At 48.2% G+C, this 14794-nt stretch overlaps 1 protein-coding gene across 2 annotated transcripts in view; it reads left to right on the top strand.

Moving 5' to 3' along the window:
• Positions 1-14794, top strand: part of LOC139373492 (exopolyphosphatase PRUNE1-like) — a 40024-nt gene that overhangs the window by 20440 nt on the left and 4790 nt on the right. For both annotated transcript variants that reach the window (XM_071114074.1, XM_071114075.1), the window contains exon 7: positions 14621-14779. In XM_071114074.1, coding sequence (XP_070970175.1) covers positions 14621-14779 — 159 coding nt within the window. The remainder of the gene's footprint in view (positions 1-14620; positions 14780-14794) is intronic.

The raw sequence follows: 14794 nt of genomic DNA, 5'->3' as shown, positions 1-14794 counted from the left end.
TGCCCCTGGCTATTTGTAAATGATGTCTGAAGGTTGGAGTGTTCCCCTGGCCATCTGTAAATTACGTCTGAGTGTTGGAGTGTGCCCCTGGCTATCTGTAAATAATGTCTGAGTGTTGGAGCGTGCCCCTGGCTATCTGTAAATTACGTCTGAGTGTTGGAGTGTTCCCCTGGCTATCTGTAAATGATGTCTGAGTGTTGGAGTGTTCCCCTGGCCATCTGTAAATTACGTCTGAGTGTTGGAGTGTGCCCCTGGCTATCTGTAAATAATGTCTGAGTGTTGGAGCGTGCCCCTGGCTATCTGTAAATTACGTCTGAGTGTTGGAGTGTTCCCCTGGCTATCTGTAAATGATGTCTGAGTGTTGGAGCGTGCCCCTGGCTATCTGTAAATTACGTCTGAGTGTTGGAGTGTTCCCCTGGCTATCTGTAAATGATGTCTGAGTGTTGGAGCGTGCCCCTGGCTATCTGTAAATTACGTCTGAGTGTTGGAGAGTTCCCCTGGCTATCTGTAAATGATGTCTGAAGGTTGGAGTGTTCCCCTGGCTATCTGTAAATATGTCTGAGTGTTGGAGCGTGCCCCTGGCTATCTGTAAATTACGTCTGAGTGTTGGAGTGTTCCCCTGGCCATCTGTAAATTACGTCTGAGTGTTGGAGTGTGCCCCTGGCTATCTGTAAATGATGTCTGAGTGTTGGAGCGTGCTCCTGGCTATCTGTAAAGGCTGTCTGAGTGTTGGAGTGTGCCCCTGGCTATCTGTAAATTATGTCTGAGTGTTGGAGCGTGCTCCTGGCTATATGTAAATGATGTCTGAGTGTTGGAGCGTGCCCCTGGCTATCTGTAAATTACGTCTGAGTGTTGGAGTGTGCCCCTGGCCATCTGTAAATTACGTCTGAGTGTTGGAGTGTGCCCCTGGCTATCTGTAAATGAGATCTGAGTGTTGGAGCGTGCTCCTGGCTATCTGTAAATTATGTCTGAGTGTTGGAGTGTGCCCCTGGCTATCTGTAAATGACGTCTGAGTGTTGGAGTGTGCCCCTGGCTATCTGTAAATGATGTCTGAGTGTTGGAGTGTTCCCCTGGCCATCTGTAAATTACGTCTGAGTGTTGGAGTGTGCCCCTGGCTATCTGTAAATGATGTCTGAGTGTTGGAGTGTGCCCCTGGCTATCTGTAAATGATGTCTGAGTGTTGGAGCGTGCTCCTGGCTATCTGTAAATGATGTCTGAGTGTTGGAGTGTGCCCCTGGCTATCTGTAAATGATGTCTGAGTGTTGGAGTGTGCCCCTGGCTATCTGTAAATGATGTCTGAAGGTTGGAGTGTTCCCCTGGCCATCTGTAAATTACGTCTGAGTGTTGGAGTGTGCCCCTGGCTATCTGTAAATGATGTCTGAGTGTTGGAGCGTGCTCCTGGCTATCTGTAAATGATGTCTGAGTGTTGGAGCGTGCCCCTGGCTATCTGTAAATGATGTCTGAGTGTTGGAGTGTGCCCCTGGCTATCTGTAAATGATGTCTGAGTGTTGGAGCGTGCCCCTGGCTATTTGTAAATGATGTCTGAAGGTTGGAGTGTTCCCCTGGCCATCTGTAAATTACGTCTGAGTGTTGGAGTGTGCCCCTGGCTATCTGTAAATAATGTCTGAGTGTTGGAGCGTGCCCCTGGCTATCTGTAAATTACGTCTGAGTGTTGGAGTGTTCCCCTGGCTATCTGTAAATGATGTCTGAGTGTTGGAGCGTGCCCCTGGCTATCTGTAAATTACGTCTGAGTGTTGGAGAGTTCCCCTGGCTATCTGTAAATGATGTCTGAAGGTTGGAGTGTTCCCCTGGCTATCTGTAAATATGTCTGAGTGTTGGAGCGTGCCCCTGGCTATCTGTAAATTACGTCTGAGTGTTGGAGTGTTCCCCTGGCCATCTGTAAATGATGTCTGAGTGTTGGAGCGTGCTCCTGGCTATCTGTATAGGATGTCTGAGTGTTGGAGTGTGCCCCTGGCTATCTGTAAATGATGTCTGAGTGTTGGAGTGTGCCCCTGGCTATCTGTAAATGATGTCTGAGTGTTGGAGCGTGCTCCTGGCTATCTGTAAATGATGTCTGAGTGTTGGAGTGTGCCCCTGGCTATCTGTAAATGATGTCTGAGTGTTGGAGCGTGCCCCTGGCTATCTGTAAATGATGTCTGAAGGTTGGAGTGTTCCCCTGGCCATCTGTAAATTACGTCTGAGTGTTGGAGTGTGCCCCTGGCTATCTGTAAATGATGTCTGAGTGTTGGAGCGTGCTCCTGGCTATCTGTAAATGATGTCTGAGTGTTGGAGCGTGCCCCTGGCTATCTGTAAATGATGTCTGAGTGTTGGAGTGTGCCCCTGGCTATCTGTAAATGATGTCTGAGTGTTGGAGCGTGCCCCTGGCTATTTGTAAATGATGTCTGAAGGTTGGAGTGTTCCCCTGGCCATCTGTAAATTACGTCTGAGTGTTGGAGTGTGCCCCTGGCTATCTGTAAATAATGTCTGAGTGTTGGAGCGTGCCCCTGGCTATCTGTAAATTACGTCTGAGTGTTGGAGTGTTCCCCTGGCTATCTGTAAATGATGTCTGAGTGTTGGAGCGTGCCCCTGGCTATCTGTAAATTACGTCTGAGTGTTGGAGAGTTCCCCTGGCTATCTGTAAATGATGTCTGAAGGTTGGAGTGTTCCCCTGGCTATCTGTAAATATGTCTGAGTGTTGGAGCGTGCCCCTGGCTATCTGTAAATTACGTCTGAGTGTTGGAGTGTGCCCCTGGCTATCTGTAAATGATGTCTGAGTGTTGGAGCGTGCCCCTGGCTATCTGTAAATTACGTCTGAGTGTTGGAGCGTGCCCCTGGCTATCTGTAAATTACGTCTGAGTGTTGGAGTGTTCCCCTGGCCATCTGTAAATTACGTCTGAGTGTTGGAGTGTGCCCCTGGCTATCTGTAAATGATGTCTGAGTGTTGGAGTGTGCCCCTGGCTATCTGTAAATGATGTCTGAGTGTTGGAGCGTGCTCCTGGCTATATGTAAATGATGTCTGAGTGTTGGAGTGTGCCCCTGGCTATCTGTAAATGATGTCTGAGTGTTGGAGCGTGCCCCTGGCTATCTGTAAATGATGTCTGAAGGTTGGAGTGTTCCCCTGGCCATCTGTAAATTACGTCTGAGTGTTGGAGTGTGCCCCTGGCTATCTGTAAATGATGTCTGAGTGTTGGAGCGTGCTCCTGGCTATCTGTAAATGATGTCTGAGTGTTGGAGCGTGCCCCTGGCTATCTGTAAATGATGTCTGAGTGTTGGAGTGTGCCCCTGGCTATCTGTAAATGATGTCTGAGTGTTGGAGCGTGCCCCTGGCTATTTGTAAATGATGTCTGAAGGTTGGAGTGTTCCCCTGGCCATCTGTAAATGACGTCTGAGTGTTGGAGTGTGCCCCTGGCTATCTGTAAATGATGTCTGAGTGTTGGAGCGTGCCCCTGGCTATCTGTAAATTACGTCTGAGTGTTGGAGAGTTCCCCTGGCTATCTGTAAATGATGTCTGAAGGTTGGAGTGTTCCCCTGGCTATCTGTAAATATGTCTGAGTGTTGGAGCGTGCCCCTGGCTATCTGTAAATTACGTCTGAGTGTTGGAGTGTTCCCCTGGCCATCTGTAAATTACGTCTGAGTGTTGGAGTGTGCCCCTGGCTATCTGTAAATGATGTCTGAGTGTTGGAGCGTGCTCCTGGCTATCTGTAAATGATGTCTGAGTGTTGGAGCGTGCCCCTGGCTATCTGTAAATTACGTCTGAGTGTTGGAGCGTGCCCCTGGCTATCTGTAAATTACGTCTGAGTGTTGGAGTGTGCCCCTGGCCATCTGTAAATTACGTCTGAGTGTTGGAGTGTGCCCCTGGCTATCTGTAAATGAGATCTGAGTGTTGGAGCGTGCTCCTGGCTATCTGTAAATTATGTCTGAGTGTTGGAGTGTGCCCCTGGCTATCTGTAAATGACGTCTGAGTGTTGGAGTGTGCCCCTGGCTATCTGTAAATTACGTCTGAGTGTTGGTGTGTTCCCCTGGCCATCTGTAAATTACGTCTGAGTGTTGGAGTGTGCCCCTGGCTATCTGTAAATGATGTCTGAGTGTTGGAGTGTGCCCCTGGCTATCTGTAAATGATGTCTGAGTGTTGGAGCGTGCTCCTGGCTATCTGTAAATGATGTCTGAGTGTTGGAGTGTGCCCCTGGCTATCTGTAAATGATGTCTGAGTGTTGGAGCGTGCCCCTGGCTATCTGTAAATGATGTCTGAAGGTTGGAGTGTTCCCCTGGCCATCTGTAAATTACGTCTGAGTGTTGGAGTGTGCCCCTGGCTATCTGTAAATGATGTCTGAGTGTTGGAGCGTGCTCCTGGCTATCTGTAAATGATGTCTGAGTGTTGGAGCGTGCCCCTGGCTATCTGTAAATGATGTCTGAGTGTTGGAGTGTGCCCCTGGCTATCTGTAAATGATGTCTGAGTGTTGGAGCGTGCCCCTGGCTATTTGTAAATGATGTCTGAAGGTTGGAGTGTTCCCCTGGCCATCTGTAAATTACGTCTGAGTGTTGGAGTGTGCCCCTGGCTATCTGTAAATAATGTCTGAGTGTTGGAGCGTGCCCCTGGCTATCTGTAAATTACATCTGAGTGTTGGAGTGTTCCCCTGGCTATCTGTAAATGATGTCTGAGTGTTGGAGCGTGCCCCTGGCTATCTGTAAATTACGTCTGAGTGTTGGAGAGTTCCCCTGGCTATCTGTAAATGATGTCTGAAGGTTGGAGTGTTCCCCTGGCTATCTGTAAATATGTCTGAGTGTTGGAGCGTGCCCCTGGCTATCTGTAAATTACGTCTGAGTGTTGGAGTGTTCCCCTGGCCATCTGTAAATTACGTCTGAGTGTTGGAGTGTGCCCCTGGCTATCTGTAAATGATGTCTGAGTGTTGGAGCGTGCTCCTGGCTATCTGTAAAGGATGTCTGAGTGTTGGAGTGTGCCCCTGGCTATCTGTAAATGATGTCTGAGTGTTGGAGCGTGCCCCTGGCTATCTGTAAATTACGTCTGAGTGTTGGAGCGTGCCCCTGGCTATCTGTAAATTCCGTCTGAGTGTTGGAGTGTGCCCCTGGCCATCTGTAAATTACGTCTGAGTGTTGGAGTGTGCCCCTGGCTATCTGTAAATGAGATCTGAGTGTTGGAGCGTGCTCCTGGCTATCTGTAAATTATGTCTGAGTGTTGGAGTGTGCCCCTGGCTATCTGTAAATGACGTCTGAGTGTTGGAGTGTGCCCCTGGCTATCTTTAAATGATGTCTGAGTGTTGGAGTGTGCCCCTGGCTATCTGTAAATGATGTCTGAGTGTTGGAGCGTGCTCCTGGCTATCTGTAAATGATGTCTGAGTGTTGGAGTGTGCCCCTGGCTATCTGTAAATGATGTCTGAGTGTTGGAGCGTGCCCCTGGCTATCTGTAAATGATGTCTGAAGGTTGGAGTGTTCCCCTGGCCATCTGTAAATTACGTCTGATTGTTGGAGTGTGCCCCTGGCCATCTGTAAATGATGTCTGAGTGTTGGAGCGTGCCCCTGGCTATCTGTAAATGATGTCTGAGTGTTGGAGTGTGCCCCTGGCTATCTGTAAATGATGTCTGAGTGTTGGAGTGTGCCCCTGGCCATCTGTAAATGATGTATCTATCTGTAAATTATGTCTGAGTGTTGGAGTGTGCCCCTGGCTATCTGTAAATGATGTCTGAGTGTTGGAGCGTGCCCCTGGCTATCTGTAAATGATGTCTGAAGGTTGGAGTGTGCCCCTGGCCATCTGTAAATTACGTCTGAGTGTTGGAGTGTTCCCCTGGCTATCTGTAAATGATGTCTGAGTGTTGGAGCGTGCCCCTGGCTATCTGTAAATTACGTCTGAGTGTTGGAGAGTTCCCCTGGCTATCTGTAAATGATGTCTGAAGGTTGGAGTGTTCCCCTGGCTATCTGTAAATATGTCTGAGTGTTGGAGCGTGCCCCTGGCTATCTGTAAATTACGTCTGAGTGTTGGAGTGTTCCCCTGGCCATCTGTAAATTACGTCTGAGTGTTGGAGTGTGCCCCTGTCTATCTGTAAATTACGTCTGAGTGTTGGAGTGTGCCCCTGGCTATCTGTAAATGATGTCTGAGTGTTGGAGTGTTCCCCTGGCCATCTGTAAATTACATCTGAGTGTTGGAGTGTGCCCCTGGCTATCTGTAAATGATGTCTGAGTGTTGGAGCGTGCTCCTGGCTATCTGTAAATGATGTCTGAGTGTTGGAGCGTGCCCCTGGCTATCTGTAAATTACGTCTGAGTGTTGGAGCGTGCCCCTGGCTATCTGTAAATTACGTCTGAGTGTTGGAGTGTGCCCCTGGCCATCTGTAAATTACGTCTGAGTGTTGGAGTGTGCCCCTGGCTATCTGTAAATGAGATCTGAGTGTTGGAGCGTGCTCCTGGCTATCTGTAAATTATGTCTGAGTGTTGGAGTGTGCCCCTGGCTATCTGTAAATGACGTCTGAGTGTTGGAGTGTGCCCCTGGCTATCTGTAAATTACGTCTGAGTGTTGGTGTGTTCCCCTGGCCATCTGTAAATTACGTCTGAGTGTTGGAGTGTGCCCCTGGCTATCTGTAAATGATGTCTGAGTGTTGGAGTGTGCCCCTGGCTATCTGTAAATGATGTCTGAGTGTTGGAGCGTGCTCCTGGCTATCTGTAAATGATGTCTGAGTGTTGGAGTGTGCCCCTGGCTATCTGTAAATGATGTCTGAGTGTTGGAGCGTGCCCCTGGCTATCTGTAAATGATGTCTGAAGGTTGGAGTGTTCCCCTGGCTATCTGTAAATGATGTCTGAAGGTTGGAGTGTTCCCCTGGCTATCTGTAAATATGTCTGAGTGTTGGAGTGTGCCCCTGGCCATCTGTAAATTACGTCTGAGTGTTGGAGTGTGCCCCTGGCTATCTGTAAATGATGTCTGAGTGTTGGAGCGTGCTCCTGGCTATCTGTAAATGATGTCTGAGTGTTGGAGTGTGCCCCTGGCTATCTGTAAATGATGTCTGAGTGTTGGAGCGTGCCCCTGGCTATCTGTAAATGATGTCTGAAGGTTGGAGTGTTCCCCTGGCTATCTGTAAATGATGTCTGAAGGTTGGAGTGTTCCCCTGGCTATCTGTAAATATGTCTGAGTGTTGGAGTGTGCCCCTGGCCATCTGTAAATTACGTCTGAGTGTTGGAGTGTGCCCCTGGCTATCTGTAAATGAGATCTGAGTGTTGGAGCGTGCTCCTGGCTATCTGTAAATTATGTCTGAGTGTTGGAGTGTGCCCCTGGCTATCTGTAAATGACGTCTGAGTGTTGGAGTGTGCCCCTGGCTATCTGTAAATTACGTCTGAGTGTTGGTGTGTTCCCCTGGCCATCTGTAAATTACGTCTGAGTGTTGGAGTGTGCCCCTGGCTATCTGTAAATGATGTCTGAGTGTTGGAGCGTGCTCCTGGCTATCTGTAAATGATGTCTGAGTGTTGGAGTGTGCCCCTGGCTATCTGTAAATGATGTCTGAGTGTTGGAGCGTGCCCCTGGCTATCTGTAAATGATGTCTGAAGGTTGGAGTGTTCCCCTGGCCATCTGTAAATTACGTCTGAGTGTTGGAGTGTGCCCCTGGCTATCTGTAAATGATGTCTGAGTGTTGGAGCGTGCTCCTGGCTATCTGTAAATGATGTCTGAGTGTTGGAGCGTGCCCCTGGCTATCTGTAAATGATGTCTGAGTGTTGGAGTGTGCCCCTGGCTATCTGTAAATGATGTCTGAGTGTTGGAGCGTGCCCCTGGCTATTTGTAAATGATGTCTGAAGGTTGGAGTGTTCCCCTGGCCATCTGTAAATTACGTCTGAGTGTTGGAGTGTGCCCCTGGCTATCTGTAAATAATGTCTGAGTGTTGGAGCGTGCCCCTGGCTATCTGTAAATTACGTCTGAGTGTTGGAGTGTTCCCCTGGCTATCTGTAAATGATGTCTGAGTGTTGGAGCGTGCCCCTGGCTATCTGTAAATTACGTCTGAGTGTTGGAGAGTTCCCCTGGCTATCTGTAAATGATGTCTGAAGGTTGGAGTGTTCCCCTGGCTATCTGTAAATATGTCTGAGTGTTGGAGCGTGCCCCTGGCTATCTGTAAATTACGTCTGAGTGTTTGGAGTGTTCCCCTGGCCATCTGTAAATTACGTCTGAGTGTTGGAGTGTGCCCCTGGCTATCTGTAAATGATGTCTGAGTGTTGGAGCGTGCTCCTGGCTATCTGTAAATTACATCTGAGTGTTGGAGTGTTCCCCTGGCTATCTGTAAATGATGTCTGAGTGTTGGAGCGTGCCCCTGGCTATCTGTAAATTACGTCTGAGTGTTGGAGAGTTCCCCTGGCTATCTGTAAATGATGTCTGAAGGTTGGAGTGTTCCCCTGGCTATCTGTAAATATGTCTGAGTGTTGGAGCGTGCCCCTGGCTATCTGTAAATTACGTCTGAGTGTTGGAGTGTTCCCCTGGCCATCTGTAAATTACATCTGAGTGTTGGAGTGTTCCCCTGGCTATCTGTAAATGATGTCTGAGTGTTGGAGCGTGCCCCTGGCTATCTGTAAATTACGTCTGAGTGTTGGAGAGTTCCCCTGGCTATCTGTAAATGATGTCTGAAGGTTGGAGTGTTCCCCTGGCTATCTGTAAATATGTCTGAGTGTTGGAGCGTGCCCCTGGCTATCTGTAAATTACGTCTGAGTGTTGGAGTGTTCCCCTGGCCATCTGTAAATTACGTCTGAGTGTTGGAGTGTGCCCCTGGCTATCTGTAAATGATGTCTGAGTGTTGGAGCGTGCTCCTGGCTATCTGTAAAGGATGTCTGAGTGTTGGAGTGTGCCCCTGGCTATCTGTAAATGATGTCTGAGTGTTGGAGCGTGCCCCTGGCTATCTGTAAATTACGTCTGAGTGTTGGAGCGTGCCCCTGGCTATCTGTAAATTACGTCTGAGTGTTGGAGTGTGCCCCTGGCCATCTGTAAATTACGTCTGAGTGTTGGAGTGTGCCCCTGGCTATCTGTAAATGAGATCTGAGTGTTGGAGCGTGCTCCTGGCTATCTGTAAATTATGTCTGAGTGTTGGAGTGTGCCCCTGGCTATCTGTAAATGACGTCTGAGTGTTGGAGTGTGCCCCTGGCTATCTTTAAATGATGTCTGAGTGTTGGAGTGTGCCCCTGGCTATCTGTAAATGATGTCTGAGTGTTGGAGCGTGCTCCTGGCTATCTGTAAATGATGTCTGAGTGTTGGAGTGTGCCCCTGGCTATCTGTAAATGATGTCTGAGTGTTGGAGCGTGCCCCTGGCTATCTGTAAATGATGTCTGAAGGTTGGAGTGTTCCCCTGGCCATCTGTAAATTACGTCTGATTGTTGGAGTGTGCCCCTGGCTATCTGTAAATGATGTCTGAGTGTTGGAGCGTGCTCCTGGCTATCTGTAAATGATGTCTGAGTGTTGGAGTGTGCCCCTGGCTATCTGTAAATGATGTCTGAGTGTTGGAGCGTGCCCCTGGCTATCGGTAAATTATGTCTGAGTGTTGGAGTGTGCCCCTGGCTATCTGTAAATGATGTCTGAGTGTTGGAGCGTGCCCCTGGCTATCTGTAAATGATGTCTGAAGGTTGGAGTGTGCCCCTGGCCATCTGTAAATGATGTCTGAGTGTTGGAGCGTGCCCCTGGCTATCTGTAAATTATGTCTGAGTGTTGGAGTGTGCCCCTGGCTATCTGTAAATGATGTCTGAGTGTTGGAGCGTGCCCCTGGCTATCTGTAAATTATGTCTGAGTGTTGGAGTGTGCCCCTGGCTATCTGTAAATGATGTCTGAGTGTTGGAGCGTGCCCCTGGCTATCTGTAAATGATGTCTGAAGGTTGGAGTGTTCCCCTGGCCATCTGTAAATTACGTCTGAGTGTTGGAGTGTTCCCCTGGCTATCTGTAAATGATGTCTGAGTGTTGGAGCGTGCCCCTGGCTATCTGTAAATTACGTCTGAGTGTTGGAGAGTTCCCCTGGCTATCTGTAAATGATGTCTGAAGGTTGGAGTGTTCCCCTGGCTATCTGTAAATATGTCTGAGTGTTGGAGCGTGCCCCTGGCTATCTGTAAATTACGTCTGAGTGTTGGAGTGTTCCCCTGGCCATCTGTAAATTACGTCTGAGTGTTGGAGTGTGCCCCTGTCTATCTGTAAATTACGTCTGAGTGTTGGAGTGTGCCCCTGGCTATCTGTAAATGATGTCTGAGTGTTGGAGTGTTCCCCTGGCCATCTGTAAATTACGTCTGAGTGTTGGAGTGTGCCCCTGGCTATCTGTAAATGATGTCTGAGTGTTGGAGCGTGCTCCTGGCTATCTGTAAATGATGTCTGAGTGTTGGAGCGTGCCCCTGGCTATCTGTAAATTACGTCTGAGTGTTGGAGCGTGCCCCTGGCTATCTGTAAATTACGTCTGAGTGTTGGAGTGTGCCCCTGGCCATCTGTAAATTACGTCTGAGTGTTGGAGTGTGCCCCTGGCTATCTGTAAATGAGATCTGAGTGTTGGAGCGTGCTCCTGGCTATCTGTAAATTATGTCTGAGTGTTGGAGTGTGCCCCTGGCTATCTGTAAATGACGTCTGAGTGTTGGAGTGTGCCCCTGGCTATCTGTAAATTACGTCTGAGTGTTGGTGTGTTCCCCTGGCCATCTGTAAATTACGTCTGAGTGTTGGAGTGTGCCCCTGGCTATCTGTAAATGATGTCTGAGTGTTGGAGTGTGCCCCTGGCTATCTGTAAATGATGTCTGAGTGTTGGAGCGTGCTCCTGGCTATCTGTAAATGATGTCTGAGTGTTGGAGTGTGCCCCTGGCTATCTGTAAATGATGTCTGAGTGTTGGAGCGTGCCCCTGGCTATCTGTAAATGATGTCTGAAGGTTGGAGTGTTCCCCTGGCTATCTGTAAATGATGTCTGAAGGTTGGAGTGTTCCCCTGGCTATCTGTAAATATGTCTGAGTGTTGGAGTGTGCCCCTGGCCATCTGTAAATTACGTCTGAGTGTTGGAGTGTGCCCCTGGCTATCTGTAAATGATGTCTGAGTGTTGGAGCGTGCTCCTGGCTATCTGTAAATGATGTCTGAGTGTTGGAGTGTGCCCCTGGCTATCTGTAAATGATGTCTGAGTGTTGGAGCGTGCCCCTGGCTATCTGTAAATGATGTCTGAAGGTTGGAGTGTTCCCCTGGCTATCTGTAAATGATGTCTGAAGGTTGGAGTGTTCCCCTGGCTATCTGTAAATATGTCTGAGTGTTGGAGTGTGCCCCTGGCCATCTGTAAATTACGTCTGAGTGTTGGAGTGTGCCCCTGGCTATCTGTAAATGAGATCTGAGTGTTGGAGCGTGCTCCTGGCTATCTGTAAATTATGTCTGAGTGTTGGAGTGTGCCCCTGGCTATCTGTAAATGACGTCTGAGTGTTGGAGTGTGCCCCTGGCTATCTGTAAATTACGTCTGAGTGTTGGTGTGTTCCCCTGGCCATCTGTAAATTACGTCTGAGTGTTGGAGTGTGCCCCTGGCTATCTGTAAATGATGTCTGAGTGTTGGAGCGTGCTCCTGGCTATCTGTAAATGATGTCTGAGTGTTGGAGTGTGCCCCTGGCTATCTGTAAATGATGTCTGAGTGTTGGAGCGTGCCCCTGGCTATCTGTAAATGATGTCTGAAGGTTGGAGTGTTCCCCTGGCCATCTGTAAATTACGTCTGAGTGTTGGAGTGTGCCCCTGGCTATCTGTAAATGATGTCTGAGTGTTGGAGCGTGCTCCTGGCTATCTGTAAATGATGTCTGAGTGTTGGAGCGTGCCCCTGGCTATCTGTAAATGATGTCTGAGTGTTGGAGTGTGCCCCTGGCTATCTGTAAATGATGTCTGAGTGTTGGAGCGTGCCCCTGGCTATTTGTAAATGATGTCTGAAGGTTGGAGTGTTCCCCTGGCCATCTGTAAATTACGTCTGAGTGTTGGAGTGTGCCCCTGGCTATCTGTAAATAATGTCTGAGTGTTGGAGCGTGCCCCTGGCTATCTGTAAATTACGTCTGAGTGTTGGAGTGTTCCCCTGGCTATCTGTAAATGATGTCTGAGTGTTGGAGCGTGCCCCTGGCTATCTGTAAATTACGTCTGAGTGTTGGAGAGTTCCCCTGGCTATCTGTAAATGATGTCTGAAGGTTGGAGTGTTCCCCTGGCTATCTGTAAATATGTCTGAGTGTTGGAGCGTGCCCCTGGCTATCTGTAAATTACGTCTGAGTGTTTGGAGTGTTCCCCTGGCCATCTGTAAATTACGTCTGAGTGTTGGAGTGTGCCCCTGGCTATCTGTAAATGATGTCTGAGTGTTGGAGCGTGCTCCTGGCTATCTGTAAAGGATGTCTGAGTGTTGGAGTGTGCCCCTGGCTATCTGTAAATGATGTCTGAGTGTTGGAGCGTGCCCCTGGCTATCTGTAAATTACGTCTGAGTGTTGGAGCGTGCCCCTGGCTATCTGTGAATTACGTCTGAGTGTTGGAGTGTGCCCCTGGCCATCTGTAAATTACGTCTGAGTGTTGGAGTGTGCCCCTGGCTATCTGTAAATGAGATCTGAGTGTTGGAGCGTGCTCCTGGCTATCTGTAAATTATGTCTGAGTGTTGGAGTGTGCCCCTGGCTATCTGTAAATGACGTCTGAGTGTTGGAGTGTGCCCCTGGCTATCTTTAAATGATGTCTGAGTGTTGGAGTGTGCCCCTGGCTATCTGTAAATGATGTCTGAGTGTTGGAGCGTGCTCCTGGCTATCTGTAAATGATGTCTGAGTGTTGGAGTGTGCCCCTGGCTATCTGTAAATGATGTCTGAGTGTTGGAGCGTGCCCCTGGCTATCTGTAAATGATGTCTGAAGGTTGGAGTGTTCCCCTGGCCATCTGTAAATTACGTCTGATTGTTGGAGTGTGCCCCTGGCTATCTGTAAATGATGTCTGAGTGTTGGAGCGTGCCCCTGGCTATCTGTAAATGATGTCTGAGTGTTGGAGTGTGCCCCTGGCTATCTGTAAATGATGTCTGAGTGTTGGAGCGTGCCCCTGGCTATCGGTAAATTATGTCTGAGTGTTGGAGTGTGCCCCTGGCTATCTGTAAATGATGTCTGAGTGTTGGAGCGTGCCCCTGGCTATCTGTAAATGATGTCTGAAGGTTGGAGTGTGCCCCTGGCCATCTGTAAATGATGTCTGAGTGTTGGAGCGTGCCCCTGGCTATCTGTAAATTATGTCTGAGTGTTGGAGTGTGCCCCTGGCTATCTGTAAATGATGTCTGAGTGTTGGAGCGTGCCCCTGGCTATCTGTAAATTATGTCTGAGTGTTGGAGTGTGCCCCTGGCTATCTGTAAATGATGTCTGAGTGTTGGAGCGTGCCCCTGGCTATCTGTAAATGATGTCTGAAGGTTGGAGTGTTCCCCTGGCCATCTGTAAATTACGTCTGAGTGTTGGAGTGTTCCCCTGGCTATCTGTAAATGATGTCTGAGTGTTGGAGCGTGCCCCTGGCTATCTGTAAATTACGTCTGAGTGTTGGAGAGTTCCCCTGGCTATCTGTAAATGATGTCTGAAGGTTGGAGTGTTCCCCTGGCTATCTGTAAATATGTCTGAGTGTTGGAGCGTGCCCCTGGCTATCTGTAAATTACGTCTGAGTGTTGGAGTGTTCCCCTGGCCATCTGTAAATTACGTCTGAGTGTTGGAGTGTGCCCCTGTCTATCTGTAAATTACGTCTGAGTGTTGGAGTGTGCCCCTGGCTATCTGTAAATGATGTCTGAGTGTTGGAGTGTGCCCCTGGCTATCTGTAAATGATGTCTGAGTGTTGGAGCGTGCTCCTGGCTATCTGTAAATTATGTCTGAGTGTTGGAGTGTGCCCCTGGCTATCTGTAAATATGTCTGAGTGTTGGAGCGTGCCCCTGGCTATCTGTAAATGATGTCTGAGTGTTGGAGTGTGCCCCTGGCTATCTGTAAATTATGTCTGAGTGTTGGAGCGTGCCCCTGGCTATCCGGAAATTAAAAAAGCAAGAAAATGGTGCCGTCTGGTTTGCTTAATATAAGTAATTTGAAATTATTTAAGTATATTTTATCAATTATATTTCCTTTTGATACATTTATATATTTAAAGCCAAATACTTTTCTACTTTTCTCAAGTAGTATTTTACTGGGGGATTTTCCCTTTTACTTGTGTCATTTTCTATTAAGGTATCTTTACTTTTACTCAAGTATGACACTTGGGTACTTTTGCCACCACTGGTCAGGGGGAGAAACTTAATTTGCGAAGGTTCCAAGCGGTCAAAACCATTTGTTTTTAAGACAGGTGTGTCACCAAAGCTGTTGTATTCATTATGTATGTCGTAGCTTATTTTCAAAGATGTATTACAAGGTCAAAATATATATTTTTTTTTACAAAAATGACAATTATGACAATAACCATGGCTATTTGCATGACAAGTAAACATGACCCAAAATGCCATAACCGACCTGGGATCAAATACTATTTGAAGTCATTTATACTGTATCTGTACTTGATTGAGCTTGCCTTTTAGAATGGAACCAAGCAAACGCTCCAAATATTTGAAAGACTTTGAATAGTATTTGAACCCATGCCTGTTTTCTATATGGTATAGTTTTGTTGTTTACTGTGGTATGTCGTCCCGTGCGTTCAACAGATGTTCCTACAGCGGAAGAGCCTTCAACGGGAGCTTTGTGAGTTCTGTCACAAACATCGTTTTGGTGCGGTGGTCGCCATGACGATCTCTTTCAATGAACGCAGCGAGCCCCATCGGCAGCTGGCGGTCTACAGCTCCAGCACCCTCTATAGGGAGGAGGTATGAATTGCACTG

This window comes from Oncorhynchus clarkii, chromosome 18, assembly GCF_045791955.1.
Source record: "Oncorhynchus clarkii lewisi isolate Uvic-CL-2024 chromosome 18, UVic_Ocla_1.0, whole genome shotgun sequence".
NCBI lineage: Eukaryota > Metazoa > Chordata > Actinopteri > Salmoniformes > Salmonidae > Oncorhynchus > Oncorhynchus clarkii.
Note: the sequence above shows the minus strand (reverse complement) of the source record. Positions and strands in the feature narration are given on the sequence as shown.